Below are 26,838 nucleotides of genomic sequence, written 5' to 3' on the forward strand. Positions count from 1 at the left end.
ATTTTGAAGAGTAGAAAGGAGTCCTGAGAATGAGTTTGAGAACACGTGGCCCAGGACCACCACCCTCATCTCTGGTTAAGTCATCTCAGCAACGGCAGGAGTCCAGGAGGGTCATGGCCTCAATTAGAAAAGTCCTTGAACCCCAAATCCTAATGTTCTTAATGTAAATATCCAAACAGCTCTTCTCAGTTATCTCTGCCAAACCCCTGGCCGAGAGGCCACCTGACTGTTTCTATTCTAATCCCTTCTTTCTTAAAAGAATTTTTCGCCTGACGGAACCCTTTCTGGGGGTTCCTTCAGGAAGCGTTCACAGGTGGTTCCAGTTTGGTAATGATTTCCTAAGTGACTTTCGTGTAAAATCAGTTAAATGGAGATGTGACTCTCAGTGACTGAAAGCTACTGAGCGGACAATAGATCTGAGCTCAACATCCTCACCCACCTCCTCCACGATGGGTGGGAGGAAGAATGAGAACTCTTAGAAGGAGGAGTTTATATAAACAAAATACTTTATTATTTGAGAAAGAAGAGGCCCAATTACAAAATTTTTATACTTAAGCCCTGTTCATTACCACGCCAGAGGTTTATAATGGACTTCAGATTCCATGACTATTAGGTTGAACCACACAAAACTGCCAACTTCGTAGATAAAAAAGTCAAATATTGGCAATTTCGTGTGGCTCGAGCCCATATAAAACGAGCCAATGGTTCATGACTTCTTTCAGCAACAAGATGTTCCCAGTCGCATGTCTGTTGATGTTATAAACAGATGTCCGAGAGATAAACAGGGCCTGCTTGAGAAAAACATCCTGTGCTGAGATACTGGAAATTGTCTCGTGTGGGTATTGAGACAAATTGTCTCAGTTCGGCTTTGCTCTCCCAGCTGGTCCTACCCCCAATCCCATGAACTCACTCCACGAACAATTCTTCTGTACAGATGGCAGCCACTGGTCCGAGTGTCCTCTCACACTGCTAGTGAAGCGTGTCCGACTTTGACACCAACTTGACTTGATGGCGTATAAAGGCCAGGAATACACTGGGGCCGGCGTGCTCCTTCGAAACCACTACAAAAGTCTCGATCACAATCAAAACCTTTTCTTCAGAAGAGCTATTCCAATGCATTCTTTCTCATCTTGTTTACTCTCTATGCCTCTGGGCATTCTGCATCCAATAAAAAAACCAAAAAAACAAAAACTCTTTTGCTGTGGACGCTGAGGAGAGAGGAACAGCGTGGGCTCCAGACGGCCGAGGACTTCACAGGTGAACACGGAGGGGACGAAGCATGCTTCACTCGCGTCCAAGGCATTTAAGAAAGACTGTGCCTCCCCCCGAGCCTTCAGCGCTGCACCATATATTTCACTTTACACGCAGCTGACATAAAAATAAAGCTTTCTTACAAATTACATTTTTTTCCAGTGAATTACTTTTGCAGTAAAAATAGCTGCTACATAAATCCCTCCTGGTCTCTGAAAAGGAGTCGCATATTTCCAAAAACAGTATTCTTATTTTCATCATACAGAATGATGTGGGGTGTGGAGGTGGGACACAGGGAGGAAATGGCGGGTGCGGGAGGTAGGTTGTTGGGGAAACAGGGTCGAACTAAAAAATAAAATAAGTGTTTTGTATAAACTGATTTAAATGCATGCATAGAAATGGAAAACATATGCCATTTGTCAAGAAAAATACCGCTTTATAGCTTTTACATTACAATTAAAGGAGAAAGCACAGGGGCCAATGTGCCCCCAGATAATAACATTAAGTTTCTTATAAAAATTCCCAAATGTACAAAGTCTTTGCCAGATAATAACCCAGGCAAAACAAAACAAAACAACAGAAACAGGGATTAACCCTCTCCGACATATTCCTGTAGGCATATTAAATGTAAATAATACACATTTTACAACTTCTCCTAGTCTGCCCTGGGCAGATTCAATGTTTGCAAAATGCCTTATGTGCTCTTGGAAAATGAAATAACCATTGGATGTCTGCATTCTTATTTCACATATAGTTATATAATTATTTTAAATTACAATATACAATTTCTGTTAAATAGGACTGTTAGAGGATTTTGATAACAATTATAAGATTACAATCATATATACAGATGACTTTCTGAAATGGCATGATTGTTTCCTGGCCCCCTCCTACCCTTCTGAAACAAAGAGACCCCTTCTGCACCTTCGGTTCCATGTTGCAAAAGGCAAAAGAAAATAAAACAGGTGCGTGTCCGCGACATGCTCAAACCCCGGAGAAGACCTAACAGCCTGAACGATCCTGTCTCAAGAGCCTGCCGGAGCCAGGACGGCTGCCCCGCGCTTCCTTCTCGGCCATTTTAATGTAATAGCATCATACACAGCGTTTTGCCATCAGCGGGCTCCAGAAGTGAGCAGCCACGCTGCTCTGGGTGAAGAGCCGCAGTTTCGGATGAAATAAGGCCACTGCTTCTTGGGGACTTTCCTGGATGTGTTCAATCCCGCCTCTCAGGGTCCTGGGAGCACAGTGGGTCAGGATGGCCCCACTCACACACAGCCTCACGTGGCCTCAGTCCTCCGTGTCCGGCTGGACGCCCAGGATGGCGTGCAGTTCCTCGGGGGTGAACCCCAGCAAGTTCTGGAGGTCGCACACGAAGCGGTACACGTATCGCTTCCCCGACGTCTTGTGGATGATGTTCTTGTCGTAGTAATAGCGTAAACCCCGGCTCAGCTTCTCGTAGTTCATCTTGGGCTTATTTTTCCTCTTTCCCCACCGGCGGGCCACCTGGGGTGGACACAAATGGAAAAAGAGTTTGATTCAATTTGGGAATGAAGAAAAAGTGAACGACATCCCCCCGATTACGAGTCTGATGCCTGATCATCCAGAGAACCTGACAAACCACAGGATCGCAGAGGTACCAGCCGCTGTCATCCAGACGCCAGGGCCCTGTCTCCCTCGGATGCTTCTCTGAGGACCGAGGGAGGCACCGGTGGGAGGGCGAGGTGCCACACCCACAGCTCTGTCCGTGACAGGGCTCTCGAGGCCTCACTCAGCACAAACTCCTGGGGGCCAAGGGTTCGGAACTGGGGGGTCCTGAGACACGGGAAACCATGTCTCCCCCAACCCCCTGGGTGCTTATTTGGACCCCTGCAGTCAAAAGCTGCCAACTGGGATTCTGAGCCACGTGACATCACACATTCCTCAATGTGTCTGCTTCCCAAGGGAACCGGGCAGGTGACAGCTTGCACTCTACGGGCACCAGAGATCAAGGGCCTCCCTGATGCTGTCCTGGAGGGCAGCTACTGGACCTACCCTTGGCCTTTCCCTCCAGCTGGGGCTGGTGCAGCTCTGCCAAGCTCAGCCCAGGAGCATGGAAGCCCAGCCTGAGGGCCGGCGTGGGGCTACCGAGGGTTCAATCCCCAGCGGTCAATTTCCTAAGGCATTTTCAGAGGCTCAGGAGAGAGCCTCAGTTTACCTCCTGTGCCTTTTCATTCCATGACAGAGCAAGACGCTGAAGCCTGCCCAAGGCCCACGTGCACCCCCAGGGGGTACCAAATGATTCTCAGCCAAGCAAGGATGCCACCTCAAGTTTCCTGAAGTCAGGAACACCTCGTGTAGACGTGTTCTCATTGGCACTCGCGAGGCCTTTCTTGTGGAGGGAATTTGGGAACCCCAAGGGATGGACTCGGCGTCTAGAGCCCAGGGGCTGATTTCCCGGCCCTGGTCGTACCTCGTCAGGGTCAGCCAGCTTGAATTCCCATCCGTCCCCAGTCCAGCTGATGAACGACTGGCAGGACTTGTCGGAGAGCAATTCCAGGAGAAACTGCCACAGCTGGATAGGTCCACTGCCTGGGGAGAGGGGCGGGTTATACGTTTTTATAGATTTAAAAGACGGCAAGACTTTAGTTACCCTGAGGAAGCAAATGGATTGAGAGATGAGAGAGTCAACTCTGGACCGGATGCCGGCGAGAAGGTGCACCCCAGGTGCTGGGGACGGCGGGAAATGCTTTCATGCGATAAGGTTAGCCACCAAACACCGAGTCTCTCTCCACACCTCCGGCTCCCGGAAAAGAGGTCACTCGGCCCTTGACTGCTGGGTTTGGTCTTTCTGGAAAAAAATTCAGGGCCACCAACTCTTGGCATTAAAATTCCTCACCCTCTTTAGCTGCTCCTTCTGTAATAACTTTCAAGGTTTATTTCTAGAAACACCCCGTGGGATGGGGTGAAGGGGCATTTCACCACAGAACGAGGCGTATCATTCATGGAATCCCACAGGGTAACTTTCCTGCCAAATGGAGGTGGGTCACTTGCTTAATCCAAGCCCTGGTTTACTCAACAGCCACTTGGGCACCTGAGGTCACACCCACGGCCTTCCGGGGCCTCTGCTGGGGGAGGTATATGCTTTGCAAAGTGCTTTTCATATACCGTCTTCTCGATTAATATTTACAATCGCCACCTTGCGAAGTGTAGTGCTGTTTTAAAGATGAGGAATAGGATGTGGCTCAGAGGCCAGGTGCCTTGCCCCGGATCACAAGCCCATCAGAGCTGTTCCCCAAGACGCACAGCTCCCATCAACACAGGTCAGGAGTTCTGGAACCAGACAGAACCGAGCTACCTGTGTGACCACGGAGAGCTGTTTTCCTCGGAGCCAATTTCCCCATCTGTAAAATGGGTTCACTCCACCTCCCGTGCCAGGCTGTCCTAGAGACTAGCGGCCAGCACCATACGCCAGACGAACCACACAGAGCCGGCAATCAACAAATGCTAACCAACATGGAAAGGAAAACTGCCAGCACCGTGGCTGTTCGTTTTCTTATGGGGCCCTGACTCCAGATATGAAAACAATGGCTTTCACATGCTCTGTGTACTTCAGTCCGTTTCCACGGCTGTTTGCCTCACAGGACAGAAATAAATGGATGCCGATGTACTCTTATTTTAACGCATCGGATTTTTTTTAAGTAGGTATTTTTTTAACCCCCAGTGGCTCCATATGGTCAAAATATGAAAAAAGCACACATTTCAGGAAATACGAAGCGATCGAAAGAATCCTGGTATTTTTGCTAAAGTACTGGAAGTATCAGGTTCTAAAAACAGCTTTAATATCTGTCCTCTGCTTAGAAGAGCTCTCACCCACACCGTAAAAACAAGATGGGTTTTAGAAGGGAGAAAAGGAACACAGTCCCTGTGTTAGGCGAGGCCGCCTCTGCTGCCCCTCCCGAGCCAGGTGACATTCTTTAAAATTCCTGGAGCAGGTGAGTCAGAGGCGAGGCCTCCACAGGCTGGTCCCCTGCTCCTCCTCATCTCCGGATGGCCAAGCACGTCCCAGGTGGCGAAGGGGCCGTGGGATTTTTCACCCACGCCTCTGCGCTCTGGGTACATGAGAATTCCCACAAGGCTGGCCTTTTTAGAATTCGGGGGTATGGCCTGCCTGGATTCAGGATTACGCCCCACACATAAAATGTGGGGTGTTAAGTACAATGTGCTCCAACTAGAACCACCCTTGATCGCCATGGCGAGGCAGGGTGCAGGGGAGGTGGCGGGAGAGCCGGGGCCCCACACTCACCGGTGAAGCCGGCCAGCACGGCCGCAGGAATAACTGGTTTGCCTTGCTCCACCGGCTCGCTCCTCTCTTGGATGTAATCCTTGAAAGACATGGTCGGCTTACTGAGGCAGAGGGACTGGCTGCAGTCGTCTTCGAAGCTCTCGAAGGAAGGCACTCGCTGCACATCCAACAGCGACGACTGGCTGTTCCAGGACTGCAGCAACGAGTCGGAGCTCTCGAAGCTGTCCGCGCCGTTCTCGGGGGGGTCGCGGTCTCCGGGCTTCCCTGGCAAACGCAACCAGGCACAGAGTTTGACTCCCCAGGACAATGAAACGTCTGGTGCCACAGCTAATAAATAAGTGCAGGTTGTCTTGGTCAAGAGATTGCCAAGCACCCACATTCAACAGATACCCCACTGGTGCAGAATCACTCTAACTTTTCATAATGCTCTTAAACTGAGGTGCTTATTCCTTACGGTAAATACACTATGCAACCACATCTTCCATCAACAGTGGAAGGGATAAATCAACGGTAGTTTCATAGAAGGGAGTACTACACAGCAGGGAAAAAGAACAAATGGCTGCCACACCCAACACCATGGATGGATCTCAGACACAATGATGAGCCAAAGACAAATGCAAAAGAAAACACAGGGTATGATGCCATTTACATCAAGTTCAAGAACAGGAAAAACTAATCTATGATGATCAAAGTCAGGACAATGGTTTCCTCTTGAGGTGGGGACACCACTACTGGCAAGTGGTATGAGGGAGCCTTCCAAGGTGCTGGAAATTTCTCTATCTCCATCTGGGTGGCAGTGACACAGGTGTATATATGTAAAGATTGAACTGGTTGTACAACCTGAGATTTGCACACTGTATATATACCTCTCCACACACACACACACAAACTATCACATTCCTACGTTGTCTCCCCAAATATCCCATTGCATGGAGGAATGTAGTGCGAGAGCAGGGACTGTGTCTTGTTCACTAAGTACCCACTGTGCCCAGATCAGAGCCTGACACACATTAGGAGAACGCTCGCTGAGCGAACTAATCGTCTGTGATGGTGACCTAAGTCACTTCTAAATCACTTAGAACACGGAGGAGTCCTGTGACCTCCTCCGATGGCTGAACACAGGCCGTACTGACTAAGCAGCTCATGTCACTGTCTGGCTGTGGCTCTGGGAATCAGACCACTGGCCTTGTTGAGAGGGGCACCAGGAAGCTCTGATCTTACCAGAACCGCTGGCGAGCAGGTTCAGGCTGCTGCCCGGGAAGTCCTGAGGGACGGAGCAGTAGTTGACGCTGATGGTGTCGAGCCGGGACTTGGGGAACATCGGAAAGTCCTGCTCAGAGCCGAGCGCACCGGGCGCTGACGACGAGGGACACATGCCGTCCAGGAGACCGCCTTTGGGGTAACTCTGCGTCTGCACACCATACGGCGCCTGCTCCACGCCAAAACCTGGAACAGAACAATCGGACGGCAGGGCTATCAGCAACGGGCACGCGAGAGAGACCCTCTGCACCTCAAACCAGACGGCACGGGAGGAGCTCTGCACGCTGCAGCCCTCTGCAAACCCGCGGGGGCACGTGAGCTTCAGTGAGCAAGCTCTCCACTAGGTCCTCTTCTTCTCAACCATTCGTCTTCCCAGCCAACGAATGAGCCTTGGGCCGAAATTCCTGCTGCTCTGGACCCAGGACGCCATACCTCAGGGTTAGTATTTCTATGGCTCTAGTTTATCAAGTTCTCCCTTGTGAGCCTCAGGATGACAGGGGCCATGGGCTCTTTCAGCTTCCGGGGAAACTACACCTCAGACAGACTAAGGGATTTGTCACCCAGCGTGTGACTTATAAGGAGCATCTCCTGTCACCCCTCCCCATGCTGGCTCGGGGGACCACCTGCAACCTACGCTCACCAGTGTCAGTGACCAGAGGAAGGACCCGAATTCCATGACACCTTTCTCGATTCCAAAGTTCAGAGCAAATTAGGTATTGCTTTCTGCACACTTCCCGTGCCTGCCACCCCTTATCTGTTTTACTAGAACTGACCTCAGCCACCAGCTCGCTTCTTTCTGCCCCTCGCTCTACGAATTGCCTAGACCAGCGCTAGCCAACGCAGATAACGTGAGCCACTGACACATGTTCAACTTTCTAGTAGCCACATTGTAAAAAGAAATGGGTAAGATTAATTTTAATATTTTACTTGACCTGATGTACCAATTGTCATTTCAACATGTGATCAACATCTTAAAAATCATTAAGGAGCTATTTTATATTCTTTGTTTCATAGTAGGACTTTCAGATCTGGTGTGCACTATATTCTTATCACACCTCTCAGTGTGGACCAGCCACATTTCAAGTGCTAATAGCTCAAGAGCCACATGTGGCCACCACAGGGGACAGGGCACGTGTAGACTGTGCCTTCGGACTGTCCATAAATCTAGCAGAAAGACTTAAAACCAAGCTCTTAAGGGCAGAATCACTCGGACTGACCTAAGGAGTTGTTATTAATCCAAGGAGGAACTGAGTTGAGGTGCGAATTTTCTTCATACTGATCTTCTGTCTTTTCTTGGTTTTCTGAAAAACAGACAGAGGGACCTAAGACTGCAAATCGAGGTTAAATCTACACAAAAAAAGAAGTTACTCTCTGAATTACGGTTACGTGGTTATTTTAGAATAACTAAATGCATTCGGTGCTTCACATTTAATCCTACAGTGTTCCAGGTCATTCTGTCTTTCTAAACTAGAGATAGAAGCACATTTTTCTAATAACTAGAATAAGTTTTCCAAAAAGGCTGCTGTTGTTGGCAAAGTTAAATTTTCTATTGCATGATTTGAAAGATCCACATGATTTATTTAATTTATCCATGTAGCCAAGAAATGGTTAAATATTTATGAGTAACAACTGCACCGGGGCTGGGAATACAGCAGATTAGGAAAACAGACACAATTCCTGCCCCCAGGAGGCTTATGGCCCATTGGTCGAACCCTGAAAGCTTCTCCAGGGTGCAGCATGCGCTACGCAGAGACGGCTACCAAGGCGTGGGAGTCTGTACCGGGGGACACGCGTGCCCAGGAATTTTGAAGGGGCAAAGGTTAGCGTTCTCTGCGAATGCCCGCTTCCTACAAACACACACAACCACTCATACACCCCCAAACCCAGACCCACTCAGACTGACACCCCGAGTCATGGCAAGACAGGCCCAACTTGCCAACAAACAGATTCACCAGAAATGTGTCAGATTAGACTTGTCCAGACTTGTTTATAGGAGTCTTTAAAAATAAATTTCCCTGGCCCTCAGAAGCCGTAAGTAAAAAGAGCTGGTGGATAAATCCTAAGGGCTTTTTAAGATTCTGAGTCTGTAACAGGGTTGAAACTCAGTGTTTAAAATCAATTAAATGAGGAATATTTCTCTGAACTCTACAAAGGGGCTAATTTTCTTTTATTTTTAACTTAAAGGATCCTTCACTATATATTTTTTTCTTTTTTAACTCGATGTATTTTTAACACTGATCTCAATACTTTTTTAACGTCTAAAATCAGGACTTTCTATATGATGAGAGTTCTTCTGCTCAATGGCTACTTTCTGGACAAAACGTCCGTGTGTGAATATATACATTGATTACGTCTGCATTTGTTTAAAAACCTAAAATCAGGAACATTCCTCTTTGTTGGATTCCATTTGGATTTGGGAAAATTTACTGAACAGTTCACAGAGTTTATCTGAAGGCTCCCTTTCCCCGAGGCTGACTTATTTCTTTCGGTTCTGGAAGGTGAGCCATAAAGCATAGGAATTCTTGGCCTCCGTATCTGAGCCAACACATACTGCTCTGACGAATGCTGTCTGGGGACAGTGAACGAGACCGTGACTAAGTCTACTGCCCTGTGGCTACGCTTGATGCCACACACACACACACACACACACACGTACTTCAGTGGACTCAAAAGCTGTAGTCACTGCCACATATCTGACTCACTCCAGGGGCATTTTCAGACCACCCTGCCTCATGTAAAACGCCGACCCCACAGTCGTAGGGCACTGATGCTCACTCCCGCCTCCCCCATCACTGCTCCTAGCCAGGCTCACCCCGACCATCAGCTGGTACCTTTGATCATCTGCTCCAGATGCTCCCAGAGAATGTCGCCCACAAAATCAGGTGCCAGCTCCAGAAAGCGCTCCTTGCCCAGGTTGCACAGCACCTGGCCATTCATGCCGAACCTCTGCAGATTGACGTTGACCAGACTGAATTCGTTGGTAGCCCAGAGAAGCCACTGGCACACCTGTTGCTCAGTCCACAGCCAGGGGTCTACCGGGGAGGGAAGAAAGGACAGAACACAAAAGGAGAAAAAAATGGAAGTGAGACCAGAGCCACTCCTGATTCAACTACAGAGTCCAGGTGTGCACCGAAGACCAACGAAATGAGCGAGACACCCAGGAAGAGTCTAAGACACCGACAACAGAGCTGGATTAAGTGTTCAGTTGACTGGGCTGAACCAAAAACTGGCTCAGCTCTACCACATCCCTGCCACTCTTTGCAAGACGCCCTAGACAAAAGCTTAAAAACTAAGTCATCTGGAGCAACTGCAGTCAAATTCGTTTTTCTAGTAAAACGCAGACTCGGAAAAGCAGCTCTAAAAGGCAGCACTTACTTTTGGGGATGCCAAGGCGACGCTGCTCCTTTTTGAAGCCACTGAAGGTAGCTTTCAAGGCTTGACTCATTACAGCCTTGCTGCACGGGGTTAAGAGAGGCAATTCACAGTTGGTCGAGTCTAGAAAGAAAGCCCACGGGGATGTCAGGAAGTCAGGTTGGCTAGATCAGATAGAGAACTCAGGGGAGAAATCTTAGTTTCCAGGAGAGAACAATTTTGATCTCAAACCTTGACACATAATTCCTTAAAAGAGTATACGTATGAACCAAAAAATTTTTTTGAATGCTATGGAGAAAATATTATCCATCTCAGAACTACACTTATAAAAAAACACCTAAGGTAAAACTCAAGTTTTATTTTATTTTACAAAAGTTCCTAAAGCAGTTACGCGTAGGTAAAACTTCCATTGAAGTCGATTTTCAAATGTTTAGACAATGAAAGAAATTGCACGGTTTTTGGTCAAAAGGCTTAAGGGACTGCAAATGCATAATTTGGGAGTTACTTCCATTAAACTAAGCAGCTGATATGAGCAGAACGCACTTAGCACCTGTAACGTCTGCACACCTTCAATTTTTACTGAAAAACAATCTTCTCTGGATTCCCTCAGCAATTTCAAGAATGATAAATGACCGCCCCATGATGGCATGCTTACGCAAGCATATGTGTTTTAATTAATTTTCTGGGCTGTATTTTCCAGCACCTACTTCATGTGACAAAGCAACCTCTGGAATGTTGCCAACTAATATGAGAGTAATGGCACAGGCATTATCTGACGTGCTATTCCCTTAAAAAGAACAAACAATGACATTAAGAACTGCAGGAGTAAATACAGGTGGCTAAAGATTAAGCAAGAATAACGTGTTGCTCCAAAACTCCAGCAGGAGAATGAGCTAACTAACAATGTGAACCCAGAATGAAAAGTTAGGGTGCATCGTCATGGCCACTGGTCCGCTTGGCAGAGTGGCCCTGGGTGAGGAAGCCTGGGTTTGCTGCCCAGCTGAAAACCCCCGAATGGAGATCTCAGGAGTGGCCGGCCTTTGCTCTCACTGGGGCACATCTGGCGGGGGGAGCACCAGAACCATCACGCTCATAATCAAGGACAACTGTCTTCTCTCAGGCACAGAGCCTCCATCCGACTTTTCCTACCTAAAGATTCAAGATACCAACGTTCATGGCTTCTGATCCGTCCTCTCTTTCTATGAACTGAACTCCCTGGGGGAATCGTGCCCCACTTGTCAAGTCTGAGTAACAAATTACCATGAGAAATGGAATCCAAGCCTGTTGGCACTTCTTGCAGCGTTTGCTCTTCGCTTAGGGAGGGGAAAACAGCAAACAGGGACCCATCGAAGGTGTCGAAGGCTGGCTGGCGCTGCAAGAACAGATGGAAAAGAAAACTGAGAGGTAATCCTGAAACTTATTTAGTTACCTATTTTATTTTATTTTTTTAAAAGATTTTATTTTTCCTTTTTCTCCCAAAGCCCCCTGGTACATAGTTGTGTGTTTTCAGTTGTGGGTCCTTCTAGTTGTGGCATGTGGGATGCCACCTCAGCATGGCTTGATGAGCGGTGCCACGTCCAGGCCCAGGATTCGAACTGGCAAAACCCTGGGCCGCTGAAGCGCAGCGCAAGATCTTAACCAGTCCGCCATGGGGCCGGCCCCCGATAATTACCTATTTTAAAAGTGGTCCACGGGTCATCTTATTAATACGCCCTGGCTAAACTGGCAGTTATAAAGCCACATGTGGGATCGACCAGTCAGTCCTCCGAACAGACTTAAGATGGTCAAAGGGGCCAAAAGGTCTATTTTATTATTTTACTCCAGATTCTATTTTCCTCTGGATCATTTCATCAACCTCACACAGTGAGAATGGCTGGGAAGTCATTTTTAATGGCTTAATCAATTTAAAGTAATAAATTAAATAAACAGACCTAAAAATAATAGAATCTTAGAAGAACAGAGCTGGGAGGGACCTCCGAGACCCCCTGGTCCCCACACCTGGCCTTGTGCTACATCGGAGAGAAATCCAGTCAGGCCACATGTAAAAGAAAAATGACCCTTGGCAAGACAGTTTTAGCTCACAGCAGTTAAAACGAAAGGCAAGTGGCTGAACAAAAATTGAAAACCAAACAATGAAATAAATTACTTTATCTGCAGGAGGCTTTATTTTTAAATGTTTAGTATAAAACACTTTAATTGAAAGTAGATTTTTTCCCCCCTCAATTCCCGTGGTTCAGAAAGTAGTAATAAATATGAGAAACTTCTTTAAGGTTTAATTTTATAAAAGTAAAGCGTATTAAAAAGAACCTCCCCCCATCATCTATTAAGAGGCATGATTTCCAAAGGAAGTAGGTTTAAAATTAAACTACCTACGGCTGAGAGGGAAAAAAGAGGACAGAGACACAGAAACACAAACCTCGCACTGTGCCGATCTCTGATAATCTCATCTAACATTTATGAATGAAAGAGCCTTTAAAGTAAGCCTTCTTTATAAGTAACAGATAAAGTCTTGATTCATCATTGCCTAACTTGTTGAGGGAAAAACGTGAAGAAAGGTTATATTTTTCCAACATAAGCTGGAAATCCCATGGTATGTGTAATACAATGATCCTTCTGTTGAGTCATCAATAAAAAAAATGTGTAACACATTTACAAATAAAATTGGTTTGTGTGCCTTCTTTTTAGAAATGTAGAACAATGAGTGACGCATTACATAAGAGGCCAGGCAGAAGTTGGAGCTCAGCCCAAAACACTCCAGACAATGATGTCCCAATGTCGTCGGCGCCCAGACCCCCAAAACCCAAGGCGATGATGTCCCAAGACAATGAGTCCCAAGACCTACAAGGGGAAACCCAAGCAAGTGCGAAATACTCATCCAGATTTATAAACTACTTTACAGCAGGGTTAATTCGGGTGAAATCTTCAGTCAATTTTTAGATTCCCACCAGCACAGCCCAGGTGACTAAGGAATGTCTTTCCTTTCCTGACTGTTCTAAATTCTTTTTTTAAAACCAGGAAGCCAAAAGACAATACAAATTCGTGCTGCGTATTTCAACACACCAATTTCAGCCACGACCGTTTCTTGTCTAAATCCAGAAATCGCACGGGCATCATCAAACTTTCAAATTATACAATTTTTCTTTCTAGGAGTTGGTTTCAAACTTAATCTCACAATTTCTCATACAGCGTCTGCCACACTAGAAACTGACCAAATTGAACAAGCAAACTCAGTAGCCTGAAGTCTGATGAACTCCCTAAGACTCAAGAAAGGCCCCTGCCGATTTTTGCCTCTTTGGGCTGTATCAGACAAATAATCCCCTAATGATAGACGAGCGACAATGTACCATGCCAGAGAGACATTACGATACAAAACAGTAGGCTCAGAGGAGGCCGAGCTAAAATCACTGCTTCTGACATGTTTACTACACAATGCTACAAAACAACGAGTTCTCGCTCTCACATTTGGAGAAGGCAAATGGGAAATTATCAGCTTGTGCTGCTGAAGAATGTTCCCCAAAGGAATTAAGATAGAAGCGACACGAATTTTGTTTATTATGCAGCAGAGAAGGCTCTTTCATCTTTAATGTGGCTTTTGGTTTACACAAACAGGCTGTCTCCAACCCAGTGGGCATTGCCCCTTGTGATGGAAGGAGCAGCAGCCGCGGGCCCTGCTGTTGCTCCTGGGCTCTTTTCCTTCAGTTCTTAATCAGCCTTCCCCTCATGGACGGAAACTCCTGGGTGGGTAGAAAGGCAGCCTCTCCAGCTCTGATCTATTGAGAATCATAAGATTTTTCCCTGGGAGGAGTCTCAGAAGTAAACTACAAAGTCCTCACCATCTACAAATTCCATGGTTTCAAGTCTTGGAGGACAAGTAGAACAAGCATCAGGATACCCATTTTACAGACTAGAAAACTGAGGCCCAGAGAGCTGAAGGAAACAATCCAGTCACACAGCCAGTAAAATAAAAAGCTAAGGCTAGAACGAGTCTACGTATAGTTTCTCTCACAGACATTGAGTTTTCCAATCCTTTGTTTAAAATTTTTAATTAAGACTTATTCACGTACCTTGAGCGTCCCTCTGTAACTGTTAGACACGGGGGCCACCTGGTCCATGTTCTTGATTCCAAAATCATTCATCTTCAAAAAAAAAAAGCAAAAGGAAAAGAAATAAAGGAAGAGTCAGAGAGGCCATAAATCCAGTGCATTTTGAGGACGTCTTCATTGGCTGCATCCACACTGCAGTCTGGCTGGGTCTGTCAAGTTCCACAGCAGGAATCCTTATTGAAAAGGCCCCTCTCACACAGGGTATGCTATTTAAGTAGTTAAAGAATAATGCTGATTCCCCCACGGAATTCCATTTAGATATGAGGCACACAGATACAGTTCCTTTCCAGCTGGCTGCTCAGAGCCTCCCAAGGGAGCCTGGCCGGGTGGGCTGAGCAAGGGGGCCAGTGTCTTTCCGTGACAGGAGTGGGAGGAGCCGCTTTTCACTGCCATTTCCACGGTCAGCTTGGAGGCGGGTCTGGGGGTGGGTACCAGGCAGGCTGTGGACCACCTCCTGTCTGCCCCAGGAGCAGTCAGCACAACCTGGGAACCTAAATGGGGCTGCAGAGGTGACCCGCCCCACCCCTGGCAGCTCCCGGGGACCCAGACCCAGGAGAGCACGTTGGCAGGAGGCACGGAGGCCCCCTCGCCTCTCCAAGCTGTGAGGAAGCAACACGCCCAGGAAGGAGATACAAGAGGGAAGCAGTGCTTCAGATCAAACCCTCTCGCTTCGTCCCAGATCCTCTTGTGCTGAGTACACATGTTCAAAATACATCTGCTTTGTGTGTTGCTCAGCTGTGCATTTCTCCAAGAGGAAGTAATCCCCATCACGGATCTGCCGTGCTTGCTTTGATAGTCTGCGCTTATATACCGGACCTGTGCTGACCAACGTGGTGGCCACCAGCCAGGAGTGGCTACTGAGCGCCTGGCACGGCTGGGGCACTGAGATGTGCTGTGTATATAAAATACGCACATGACTTCATAGAAAAAAGCAAAATACCTCAGTAATAATTTATATTTACTGCACATTTATATAATATTTTTGAATGAATTAGGTGAACTGAAATTAATTTCACCTATCTTACTATATTTACCGTGGCTATTGGAAAATTTATAGTTAGGCATGTGGCTTACCATTGGATGGTGCTGTAACAGACTGAAAACCTGTCTGGGGCACTAAAATGTAATTGTTTGGCCGGGTAACTTCTATATTAATAGTGGAAAAGGGGGACTCCCCACCCTCCTGGCTTCCTGGCCTCGGAACTGAAGGCTATAAGGGAGCTTTATGCGGGTGCCACCAACTGCCCAGTCCCGTGGTCTCCACTGGATGCTCCCACCTGTTACAAGCCAGAACTTTGAGTAATTAAAATATTGTGCAATTGGCAGAACTTCCTGGAGGCGGCAAACAGCATATTTTCCCATAACCAGTCCGAGTTCGTGCTATCTTCTTTTTTCTCTATGATCAACATTATGGCTAACCCGGACCTCCCAACAACTCAACACACATCACACACACACACACACACACACTCACACACACACACCTTGGCTAGAAAGGTGGCGTGGGAGGAGAGTTTCTGCCACAGGGGAGGTGAGAGGCATTGGAGACGGCTGTTAAAACCCTCCGAGTGGGTAATTATCACGTGGCCAATGGAGCAGGAGAGCAGAGGCAATAAATAACAGCCCTATGGGGGAACAGAGGGGGAGCAGGGGCAGGAAAGGGCTTGCCCTGGATCCTAAGGGGCCACATCTGCTCAGAATCTCCACTTGGTGATCACATCATCCACATGCACTCAAGAATCAATATTCACTACCACTGATGGCTGCATTCACAGAAGCCCACTTGCTAAGAGCCAAGCCCCAAAGCTGGGGGATCACGCATCCCCACTTCCCTGAATCCCTCACAGGTAGATACTGTACCATCTGACCGTGAGGCAACGGAGGCCCAGAGATCTCCAGAAACTTGCCTAGGATCACACAGCTATTGCAGGGGTTCCTCGGGGCAGAGAGAGACCAAATCCCAGTTGAGTATGGCCCTAATCCTGAGCTCCTCCACGTGCCAGGACAACCTGAGTGGTGAGGAAGGGGCCCTTCTCCCACCACAGCACTACAGAGCAGAGACAGCATATAAATATCATTAGACTAGGCCCCGGCTCGCTCCTCTTTACAATGTGAAATGCCCCTTAGAGTTTCCTGTCATTTATCTGCATGAAGTCAGTCCTGCGACCTGTTGATTAAAGACCAAAATGAAAAAACATCTTCACTGTTGCCAGTTACCCATCCAGGGCGCAACACGACAGCTCTTTTTCTCCGTCCCCTTTGCAGCCGGTTGCTGACTTTATTCTACGCTTTCTGGCTTCCCAGGGATGGTCAGAGAATGAATGTGGAAGGAGACAGAAAAGCTTCGCCTGGTTTTGCTGGACAAACACCAGGAGTAAAGGCCGGCGACCCCTCCCACACAAAGAGCTGTAATTACTAGCCACAGAATAGAATTCTCTTATTGTCCAGCTTTGAATTTGTTTTGTAAAAAACACGCAGAATCAAAGTGCTCTACCCATGGTTTCAGGCAGACACACAACTCATCAAATTTTAGCTCACTTATTCTATTCAACAGCACTTGTCAAGGTGGGAGACAGGCCAAGTTCCTCACATAAACCACTTTCAAATCTGGATCCTTTTGGTGTTGCTTTTGAACCAAAAAAAGCAGAAAATGCCAGAAATATAAGGGCTGAGAAGGGTTAAATTTTAAAACAAGAAGAACTTGCCAGACAACTGTACCCTTATTAGAACAAGTGATCGTTTATGTGAGATTAGGTTTATATTTAGGTGAACTTGAAAAACAAAAACAAACCTGAAATGCACTTTGGAAGCTTGGTCTGCTTTTCCCTTTGAAAGTTATCAATTTAAAGAGAGGAATGACTAATCCCAGAAATGAGTGTTCCCATACTTCCCCGCAGGACGCACGGGGCTAACATTTACTCTACTGGGATATTACTCAGAATTTTAATAAACCTTAACTTGGAGATTTATCTCCCTGATTGGCGGTGGTGTGGGCAGGTAGATAGCACACAGGCGCTTCCATTGTCCGGAACCAACATCATCTCTTACTGGCGAATTAAAATAAATTACCCCCATCTCCAAAGGAGACTGCTCACTTCTCTACTTTCTAAATAAATAGCCCGTCAACTACTATTTTAGGCTACCCTGAAATTGAATACAGGCAAATAGAAAAAAGTCTCCTGTGCTTAAAAAAATAAAACCCACACACGCTCACTGTTAGCCCTTCATTCAAAATGCTTTAACAATGGGAAAAATGAAGGCAGCCCTGCGCACCCACGTCTCCCTTTCCGACAGGCTCCCCATGCTCGCCTCGCAGGACCGAGGGGCCCCCGATCCAGAAGTCCCGGGGCCCCGCGGGGGCTCGCCGAGCGGCGGCCCCACCTGCCAGCCGAGCAGGTGACCGGAGGCCCCGCGCTCGACGCGCGTCTGGGGAGCCGCCGCCTCTCAGGTGTCCTAGCCGCCGGGCGCCCCGCATCCCCCCGGGCCCGGCGCACTCCAGTAAGTCACCCGCGAACCGGGGCGCGCGGGGCGCCCTCGGACCCCTGTCCTGCGTCCCCCAGCCCCCGCGCGAAATCAGGCCCGCAGGGCGACCACCGGCAGGAGCCCCCACCAGGCCCGCGGTTCCTTTTAAAAACAAAAGCAAGTGGAACAAGCCGGCGCGCCCCGCCCGCCCCGGCCGGCTTGGCGACCCCGGGCCGCGGCCCAAGTTCGCGGGGCCCGGGCCGGCTCCGCGCGTCACGCCGGGCCCAGCGCGCCCTATCCCGGGCCACCCGAACGCGGGCGCCGAGCGGAACGGAGTCCGGACGCGCGACTCCCCATTGCGAGGAGCAGCCGCCACCCCACCTTGACCCCGGCTGCACCCCGATCCCGGACCTCGGTGCTACCCACCTCCCCCGCCCGGTTTCTGGGTCCCCGGGAGAAGCCGGCGGGCACCCCGGCCGGCTCGCCCGCCCCGGACCCCGTTCTTACCGCGCCGCGTCGGGCAGGGCCGGCGGCTGCTCCGGGGGCCAGGCTCCTCCGGTCGCGCCGGGCGAGGGCGAGGAGCCGGGGGCGAGCGCGAGCCCGGGGGTGCGGGCGCTCCGGGAGGCCGAGAAGCGGGCCGGGGGCGGCGGGCGGGCGGGCGGGTGGCTCCGGGCGCTCGGGGCTGGGGCTACGCTGCGCTCCGCTCCGCCGCAGGAGGAAGTAACCGGCCGGTCCCCTTCGCGGCGGGCTCTTCTGAGCTGGGGGAGGAGGGAGGAGGGAGGAGGGCGGCGAGACGACAGAGGGGAGGGAGGAGGGGCGGAGGGGGAGGGGAAAAAGAGAGGGGAGGGGAGGAGAGAAGAGGGGAGGCAGAGCGCAGAGGAGGAGGGGAGGGGAGCGCAGGGAGGGAAGGGGGGTGGAGGAGGGGAGGGGAGGAGAGCAGGGGGCGGAGCCGGCTCCTTCCGGCCGGGACCTAGCTCCGCACCCGCTGTCACACGCCTCTGTCCCTGGCCTGCTGTTCCAGGAGCGCGGTGCGCGGGGCCCTCGGAGGCCGGGAGCCCCATGCGAGAGCGAGGGCCCCGGGAGGGCAGGCGGAGTCGCTCCTGCGAGCATTCGGTTTCCGCCCCTTGTCCTGAGGCTTTAACACCAGACGTACCTCTCGGATTCGGCGGGAACCGAGTGGTGGTGCAGGTGGCCCCGAGTGGCCGCAGGGCTTGGGTAATAAGGGGCTCTTTCTGACCCCATTCTTGGGCTGCCTCATGGGTTTAGGATTCCTGATCATTCTGTCATGAAAGGCTCTAAATAAGATGATAAATGTACGAACTGGGCCCTTTGCTGGGTCACTAAGTCAGCTCTGCTCCAGGAAGCCCCGTTCCTACAGCCTCCGGGTGCGTGGCGCCCCCTAGAGTTGAGCGGTGCCTGAATAGTAACCAGCCTTGACTGAGCCACTCTGGGCTGATCTTGATGATAATTCTCCCTTTAAATATGAGGGAACTGAGCCTCAGGGTAAATAACTTGCTGGGTCATAAAACATGTAAATGGGAAATTGAGAGTTGAAACTCGATTTTATCTGGCTCCCAACCACGGTCAAAACCATCACCCACAGTGCGGGTTTCCGTTTTTAGCAGAAAACACTGGAGTGCATAGTTAGAAATGTGTGCATTTCATAGTCAGATTCAGGTTAGAGTCTCAGTATTTGGGAGGAAAATTTAGATTCCTGAAGGTGGCCATAAAACAAAATAGCTCCGCTTAGGCAAGGCCATGGGGCTGAAAGTTGGTGTCGCTCAGGGACTGCGGAGCTGCGAAGGGAGAGGAACCGCCTCACTTCCTTGTTACCAAGCCTCCCGGTTTCCATGACAACCCGAAATGCGGAATTATCCGGATAATTGAGATAATGTTGCACGTTACTGTTTCTAGGTGCCAGAGGGTCTCCAGGTATCACCACTGTATGGGTCAGAGGCTGGGTCTACATGGCTAGAGCAATCAGGTGCCCTTGCAGGGAGGGGCTCAATATTTCTTGGAGGCCGAATTGATTCTGATTGCTTCTCAGTGTCTCTTCAGGCCCGATCAGAAATCACAGATAGGTCAAGAAGGAGCTTCGCAAATGGAATACAGATCCATAGTAAGTTACCATGGAGACATGAAGAGTCTCTTTTTTTAAACCGTATTGGAAAATACTGACTCATCTGGCCTGTAGTTTCAGCTGATAGAGGGTCTTTTTTCTCAGGCTACTCACACAGCCCTGGATCGTGTCTGAGAAGCTTGGTGCCAACAGCCATTCGGTCAAGTTCAGTTGGCCAAAGTGGGACTCCCTTGTCCATAGCACCTGCTCCAGCACCCATGGGTGTGCAGTGTGGGATGCTCAGGGGCTCCCTGAGTCATTGGGGTCCACTGGGATGGCATCTTTCCTCCTTGAGGGGCTGGTGGAGGCTGGGAGTTGAGAGGGGCGCGTTGCTCATGCTGAGCCATTTCCAACGTGTCTGAGCAGAAGGAGGTCAAAAGAAGGGAGCACAGGGGTTTGGAGACGGTCCATTCCTCGCAATCAGTTTTTCTTCTGCTGTAACTCCTTAGACCTTGGGCCAGTTCTCTCCGTACAAGAAAAGCTGACTATGGAACCTAGGTCATAAGGCTATGATGAGCATCAACACAGAAAAAAATGTAGAGGATTTATCAGAGTGTTGAGCATGTGGTAGAAAGGCTCAGAATGATAGAACGGTCAAGGTTTTTTTTCAAGTTTCCCTCTGGGAGCATTTTATGAAAAACCCTTTGAAAAAAATACATACATAAAAAAAAAAAGAGTCATCTCTATCCTATCAGATGGAAATGTGTGAAAGCCTATTGAAAATGATCTGGCCCAAAGGGCAAATGGCAGAGCTGAAAGATGGCCAGGGGGAGGAAGCTGGGGTCACACACCAGCCTGGACTCATCTCCTGCCCAGGCCCCTGTCGCTCCCTGCTTCCACTGCGGAAGAGACCAGGGCGCATCCATAGCCCCCTGATGGCCTGCTGTGTTTGGGTGGTCCCATGCTCATAGTAAAGTGGCTTATCCCAGTTCTGGGGCGATGTCAGGGCTCCTAACATTTTTAGTCTTCCTGTTATTACTCAGTTTCCTAGTTGCTCAGCAGAACTAAAACCTGGCCTGGCTGCAGCCTGTGATTATTCGTTGACTATTATGGCTGGATTCACAGGGACACGGAGCTTCACAGTAAATTAAACCTAATAAAAGTACCGCCCTGTGCTTCGAGATCAAAAGTCGAAGGTATTAGAAGGAAATTAAAAGTCAGAAGGCATGCAGGGGGGAAGTGATCAGATGCACTGTGTCAAGCTGAGTTTAAGAACAGTCTCTTTGTCTTTAAGAAAGGGAGAAGCTCACAGAGGAGGAAAGAGGGCATTGCACTAGAATGTGTGCATTAAATATACTCAATGTCTAGAGAGTAAAATGCCGATAAAGAGTTTTTTAGAACTCAGACGTAATTATTAAGAATGATTAGCTTATCAAGTCATTCCTGTAAAAGAAAACACAACAGCAAAAGCGTTTCCATTTACCTTGAAGTCTCAATCCAGAGACAACATACAGTTGAGGTGGTTTCTAGTTGCAAGTGAAACAGAGGTCATTTGATCTGAGGAATATCATTTATTCACTCGGCAAACACAGCGTCAAGCTGCTGAGAAGACCAAGATGAGTAAGGCTTAGTCCTTGCTGTTGAAGGAATAAAAATGTAGTGCATGGTCCTGTAAAAATCACACGCAAATGTGAGACTTTGGAAATCCTGGAGGTGGGAGACGAGGGGGGAGAAAATATACATAGAGATAGAAATAATTTAATTCACGCCTATTATGCACCTGTGTTTCCTTTGCTGACCATTCAGCCTTGCAGTCGCTGGGTGGTGTCTGGCAAGTGGCAGTTATTCCACTGATACACGTTGGGGTGAAGGCATGGATACAGTCAAGCTTTATAACCCCCCACGACCCCTCACCTCCACATTTACATATAACATGTATCCCATCCAGCTGGCCCTCCAGTCTCGCCCATTTGCCGGCTGGCACAGCTACCAGGAATCCCAGGCAGACCTAGGGTTATCTAGCAGCCTCCCAGCCTCCCAACAGGGTGGTCCCAAACTCTGCAAGAGCCGGCAGTGTCTATCTTCTTCTTTAAGATTCCCCGGCACAGAACTATCCTAGAGGTCAAAATATATTCCTGATGTCCCAGTGTAATTTCTTCTGCTTGTTGGCAGCCTCGTTTGGCCCTTGGGTTCCCTGTGGACAGGAAGGCATCATAACTAGATGGAGCCTGTGAACTTAACCTCTGAAGGGCGGCCTGTGGGGTCAGACTCCCTGGGGTCAAATCACAGCTCAGCCTTTTCTCTAGCTGTCCAGCTGTGGGCCCAGCGCAAGTTCCTGAGCCTCTCTAGGTTTCCATCCTTCCCATGTCAAGTTTGCATAATAGCAGTGCTTTTCTCCAAGGCCGGCCTGTGGGTTAAATGAGTTCACCTTTCTTAAGCACTTAGAACAATGCCAGACACATAATTAAGTCTGAGTGTGTGAGAAATAGGCAGCGGACCCCTGACCCTGGGAGAGCCGTCTCTGATCACTGCCTTATTCTACACTCTGAGCAGGCTTTTGGTTCACGCTAAGATCAAGGCCAAGGTCATCAATAGGAGCCCACGCTTTCTTTCACTATAATTCTCTTGCCTTTGGTAGTAAGAGATCAGGGAATGAAACACTGAATTTTAAAATTTGAAAAAACTGTAGAGAGTTGATAAGTGAAACCAACTCCTGTTCTTATAAGGGAAGTGAGGCCCAAGGAGGATCAATTTTTTTGCCCACGGTCATATGGCTGTTTCCTGGCCGGGCTGGGGCCACCGTCCAGGCCTCCTGCGCTGACTGCCTCCCTGACGGAGTCGTTTTCCCTTATAAGGCAGAATTCTTGGACTGTGTAAACCACCCTCAAAATCCACCATAATATTAAACTGCATGATGACACGCTCTAGGCAAGTCTGAACAACAAAAATACTAAGAGGGACCCGTTGTATGCTGTAGAATTGATAATCCCTAAATAAGTGTGTCTGAAGCGTGAGTCAGACTCGTACAGATAGATGATTTTGTAGCTGTGTGTGTTTCTTCTGAATCACGGAATGATTCCCACAGTGTGCACTGAACTGAATAACGCTCCGAGTATCAATCTCATTATTTATCTTGCAAACTGGAAAACCAAACCCCGAGACGTCACCCATACGAAGAGTTAGTCATGATTGTGCCAGTCAGCCTAGCAAATGATTAAGTGAGGTTAATTTGAATGCCGCTTTTGGTGACAAAATAGAACCTCAATTAACGTTTTAAGGCTGAATAACGCAACAGATTTAAGCAGGCGGGAGAATTAATCACAAAGACTTCGAAGTATTTGTGTTACATCCATTCTTTGGAGGAATGGCTTTCCAATTGCTGCAAGGTTTGTTTTCCGCACTTCTTTACATTTATGAATTTCAGTATCTGTGTCTATTTCAGACCCGCGGAGCTGTTAGTGCCTCTTGTTTATAATTGTTCTGTGCTCTAGGTTGGTGCTTTCTTTACCTCCAAATGCCAAACATTGCTCCTTTGGAAACGCCTCTTTGGTTCAGCTTGAGGACTAGTAGGAAAGCCAAGCTTCCATTTTTAGCTATCAAGGAAAAAAAACACTAGCATACACATCTTCTGGAAGATTCTCCCAGATGGGTGTAGGAGTCGCCCCAGTTCTCCTAGCCAAGAAGCACCTCTTTCATTGCCCTCTAAACCGAACAAAGCAGAGCTACCTGGCTCTAAGAACATCTTAGCAGGGACACGCTCCACCTCCCCCCGTGGCTGGAGAAAAGGACAGATGGTGGCCCCAGGGTCCCACTCGCCATCTTGAAATTCTTGATAATTGTTTAAACAAGAGGCCCATTTTCAGTCTGTGCTGGGCCCTGCAAATTAGGTAGTCGGTCCCAGGTGGGACATTTCTCCCAGGGCCTTCCCCACATGAGGGAGCCACCCAGCACTTCTGTCACACAGCACATGGTGGACAGTTAGCTGTCAGCCCCCTCTGCTCCCGACGCAGGTCTGAGCTCTGTGTCAATCTCCTTTGGTCTCTTCAAACTATCCTTTCTTGTTTTACAGTGGGAGTTCAAAATGTGCATTTCAAAGGCTCTCCTGGCTGGGCATAAATATTTCCACTTGTGATTATTAACATTTTTTAGAAGTCACAAAAGACCATTGTGTTGTATGTTTGTGTATGTGTATGTATGTATATGTGTGCATAGATATACACATACATGGGCACCTTTATTGAGATATAATTCACTTATCATAAAATTGACCGATTTAAAGTATACAATTCAGCGGTTTTCAGAATGTTCACAGATATGTGCAACCATCACCCCAGTCAGTTTTAGAACATTGTCATCACCTCAGAAGAAACCATGTTCCCATTTGTTACCACCCCATTGTTCCTCCTACTCGCCCCCGACTCCCAGGTCCAGGTAACCACCAACCTGCTTCTGCCGGAGGGGTCTGGGCAGCCCATCATCACCCGTCTTCACTCAGGTCCCACCTGTCCTTCTCCCACAGCAGCCCTCCTGGCAGTTGGCCACCCCAGAAACAGCCGAACTTTCCTCCTGGGAGGGACGCCACGGAAGCCCTTCCCCCTCTGTGTTTCTCAGTAGCCAGAAGACTATTTGACTAAACTCAGCATTTGTGGCCATCTAGTTCCTTTATTTTCACCGCACACTTTGAAGATTGCATAGAAAAATGAGTGGACTATTTCTCTGGAAGGATCACTGGCTCTGGTTTAGAGAAAAAAAGCAACCATTTGACATTTATCGTATTTATTCATTCATTCATTCCAGTTTAATGAGATAGAATTGACATCATTTGACATTTTTAAAATGATTCTTCAGCATGACTTGCGAATTTGAATACTTACACTTGTTTCTAAAGACTTCTAGGCACTTGGTCTGTTCTCAACACAGCAGCCAGAGGGATCCTGTTAAAAAATCTGTGGGACCTGTCCTTCCCCGGCTAAAACCCTCCAACGGCCCCCGTGTGACTCAGAGGAGAAGCCCCAGTCCCCACCAGGCCCCGTGACCTGGCCTCCCTCCATCTCTGTGATGTCTCGTCTTTCCTCCATCCCGTCCCTCTCCGGGTACCAGCTGCTGGCCTTCCCCAAACACCAGGCAGGCCCCTTCCTCTTTGGAAAAGCTCTTCCCTAGACACCACATGGCATCTTCCCTCACTTCCTTCAGCTCTTTTACTAAATAGCCACCTCTGCTGAGCCCTTCCCTCGCAACCCAGCTAAAATTTCAAGCACGCTCCGTCTGACCCAGCGTGACTTTTTTTCTTAAGCCCTCGTTCTTTCACATTCTTTACATGTCGCCTTTTTACCCTGTTAATTCTCTGTCTCTCCAGCACGAATTCTGCTCCATTAGGGCACGGATTGTGTCTATTTTACTCACCACTTTTTGGCAATGCTCAGAATAATCCCTGACACAGTGCACTCAATAAATATTTGTTGAGTAAATGACAGTAATGAATTCTGGGGATAGATTTTCATCATCTTTCCAACGCACATGTAGATGTTGGTTAGTAAGCACGGACGTATATGTTAAAAGTTTTACCAACAAAAAGATGTAAATGCACTCTGCCATATCTTTTGTGATACTTTGCTGAAATAGTGAAAACTAAAATAATGATAGAAACTTGTATTTATATAGTACGTTATACCGTTCCTAGACTTACCCTCTATGACGTGATTTATTTTGGATCACATTACCATCTCCAGTTTCAGTGACTTGCCCAAGGTCACAGAGCAAACTTCTAAGGGATTCAGGACTAAAATTTTTGGAATTTTGCACCAAGAGTGTTTTCCTGCTAAAGCGAATAGAATGGTGCTCTGCATGTGTGGAGGCCTTCACAGCTTACAGACTATTTCACGGACATCAGCTCCCTTGCCCCCTGCCCTGTGATAAGCACAGTGCAACCTCTTATCCTGGTCAACCAATGAGGAAACCTGGCCAGCGTCTTGCCCCGTGTCCGACTGGCTAAGCTGAGGGCCGGTACCAGGCCTCTGCTGTTTGTACCAACCTGACTACCACACGTGAACAATGACATCTGACTTCCTTGTGCTTTGCAGATGAGGTGCAACTCGACCCTTGGCATTCCAGGCTGTTGTGTGGGTCAGTTCCATCACGCGAGAGCAGCCTGAAGACCCACAGTGTGCAATGCTTTGAAACTTGATTGAGGCACCTGTCTCAGTGGCTCCAGCCATGTGGCTAGTGAGGGGACCTCACCCACTGCCCAGCTTGCGTTAACCTTGCCTTGGGTGGATTTTCCTGCTCTTAGCCTCCGCAGTAACTCTCCACAGGGGTAACAATTGTGTCCCCGAAGAGGGTTGAATGGCCGCTCCCAAAAGATATGTCTATGTCCTCACCCCTGGAGTCTACAAATGTGACCTTATTTGGGAAAAAGTCTTTTGCAAAATTACTTAGTGCAGAATCTCAAGGTTATCCTGGGGGCCCTTAATCAAATGACATGTGTCCAGGAGAGATGCAGGGAGAAGAGGAGAAGCCGTGTGAAGACGGAGGCGGAGACTGGAGTGATGCAGCCACAAGCCACGGAACTACCGGAGGAGGCAGGAAGGATCCTCCTCTGGAGCCTTCAGAGGGAGCACGGCTGCTGATGCCATGATCTTGGACTTCTTGCCTCCAGAACTGTGAGAGAACACATTTCTGTTGTTTTAAGCTGCTGAGTTTGCAGCAGCCACAGGAAACAAATACAACCTCCTTGTGAGAAGTGACCTTGAAAGGAGAGCCAGAATGTGGGCAGCGGGGATGGAAGTCAAGGGTTAGGAAGCTTTCTAAGAAAGTATGGGATCTTAGCAAGGGTAAGAAAGTCTTGAGTAAATTGAAAAAATAGGATAAAGAGTAAAAAGTTGAATTGGGCAGTGACTTGGGTCTTTGACGTTCTCTGTGAAAATGGAAAAAAGGGATTTATGAAACTGCTTTTGGGAACGCTCCAGCCAGGGAGGGGAACATGCATTTATGGTGGCAATTACGTGTTGGAATCTTAAGTGCAATCTTGGGGGTGAGTCACCATTTACAAT

The 26,838-nt window shown here is 48.4% G+C and overlaps 1 protein-coding gene across 1 annotated transcript; it reads right to left on the bottom strand.

The window, feature by feature from the left end:
* Positions 1-488: 488 nt before the first annotated feature.
* Positions 489-18,423, bottom strand: LOC124234279 (protein C-ets-2). The gene is made up of 10 exons (XM_046651541.1): positions 18,238-18,423; positions 14,230-14,301; positions 11,426-11,537; positions 10,169-10,288; positions 9,625-9,825; positions 8,011-8,094; positions 6,755-6,979; positions 5,534-5,797; positions 3,701-3,819; positions 489-2,754 (listed from the first exon to the last, which is right to left on the bottom strand). Exons 2-10 carry the CDS (start codon positions 14,299-14,301, stop codon positions 2,539-2,541), a joined length of 1,413 nt encoding a protein of 470 aa, XP_046507497.1. The 5' UTR covers positions 18,238-18,423; the 3' UTR covers positions 489-2,538.
* Positions 18,424-26,838: the final 8,415 nt, after the last annotated feature.

This window comes from Equus quagga, unplaced genomic scaffold (assembly GCF_021613505.1).
Source record: "Equus quagga isolate Etosha38 unplaced genomic scaffold, UCLA_HA_Equagga_1.0 73442_RagTag, whole genome shotgun sequence".
Lineage (NCBI taxonomy): Eukaryota > Metazoa > Chordata > Mammalia > Perissodactyla > Equidae > Equus > Equus quagga.

What these genes read in the sequence shown, in the direction of transcription:
- LOC124234279 (XM_046651541.1), bottom strand. Translation starts at nt 14,301, where the DNA reads ATGAATGATTTTGGAATCAAGAACATGGACCAGGTGGCCCCCGTGTCT. An exon ending in GATTAATAACAACTCCTTAG is followed by an intron (nt 6,980 to 8,010) that starts GTCAGTCCGAGT and finishes GTTCTGTTCCAG; the next exon opens with GTTTTGGCGTGGAGCAGGCG. An exon ending in AGCTGGCTGACCCTGACGAG is followed by an intron (nt 2,755 to 3,700) that starts GTACGACCAGGG and finishes TGTCCACCCCAG; the next exon opens with GTGGCCCGCCGGTGGGGAAA.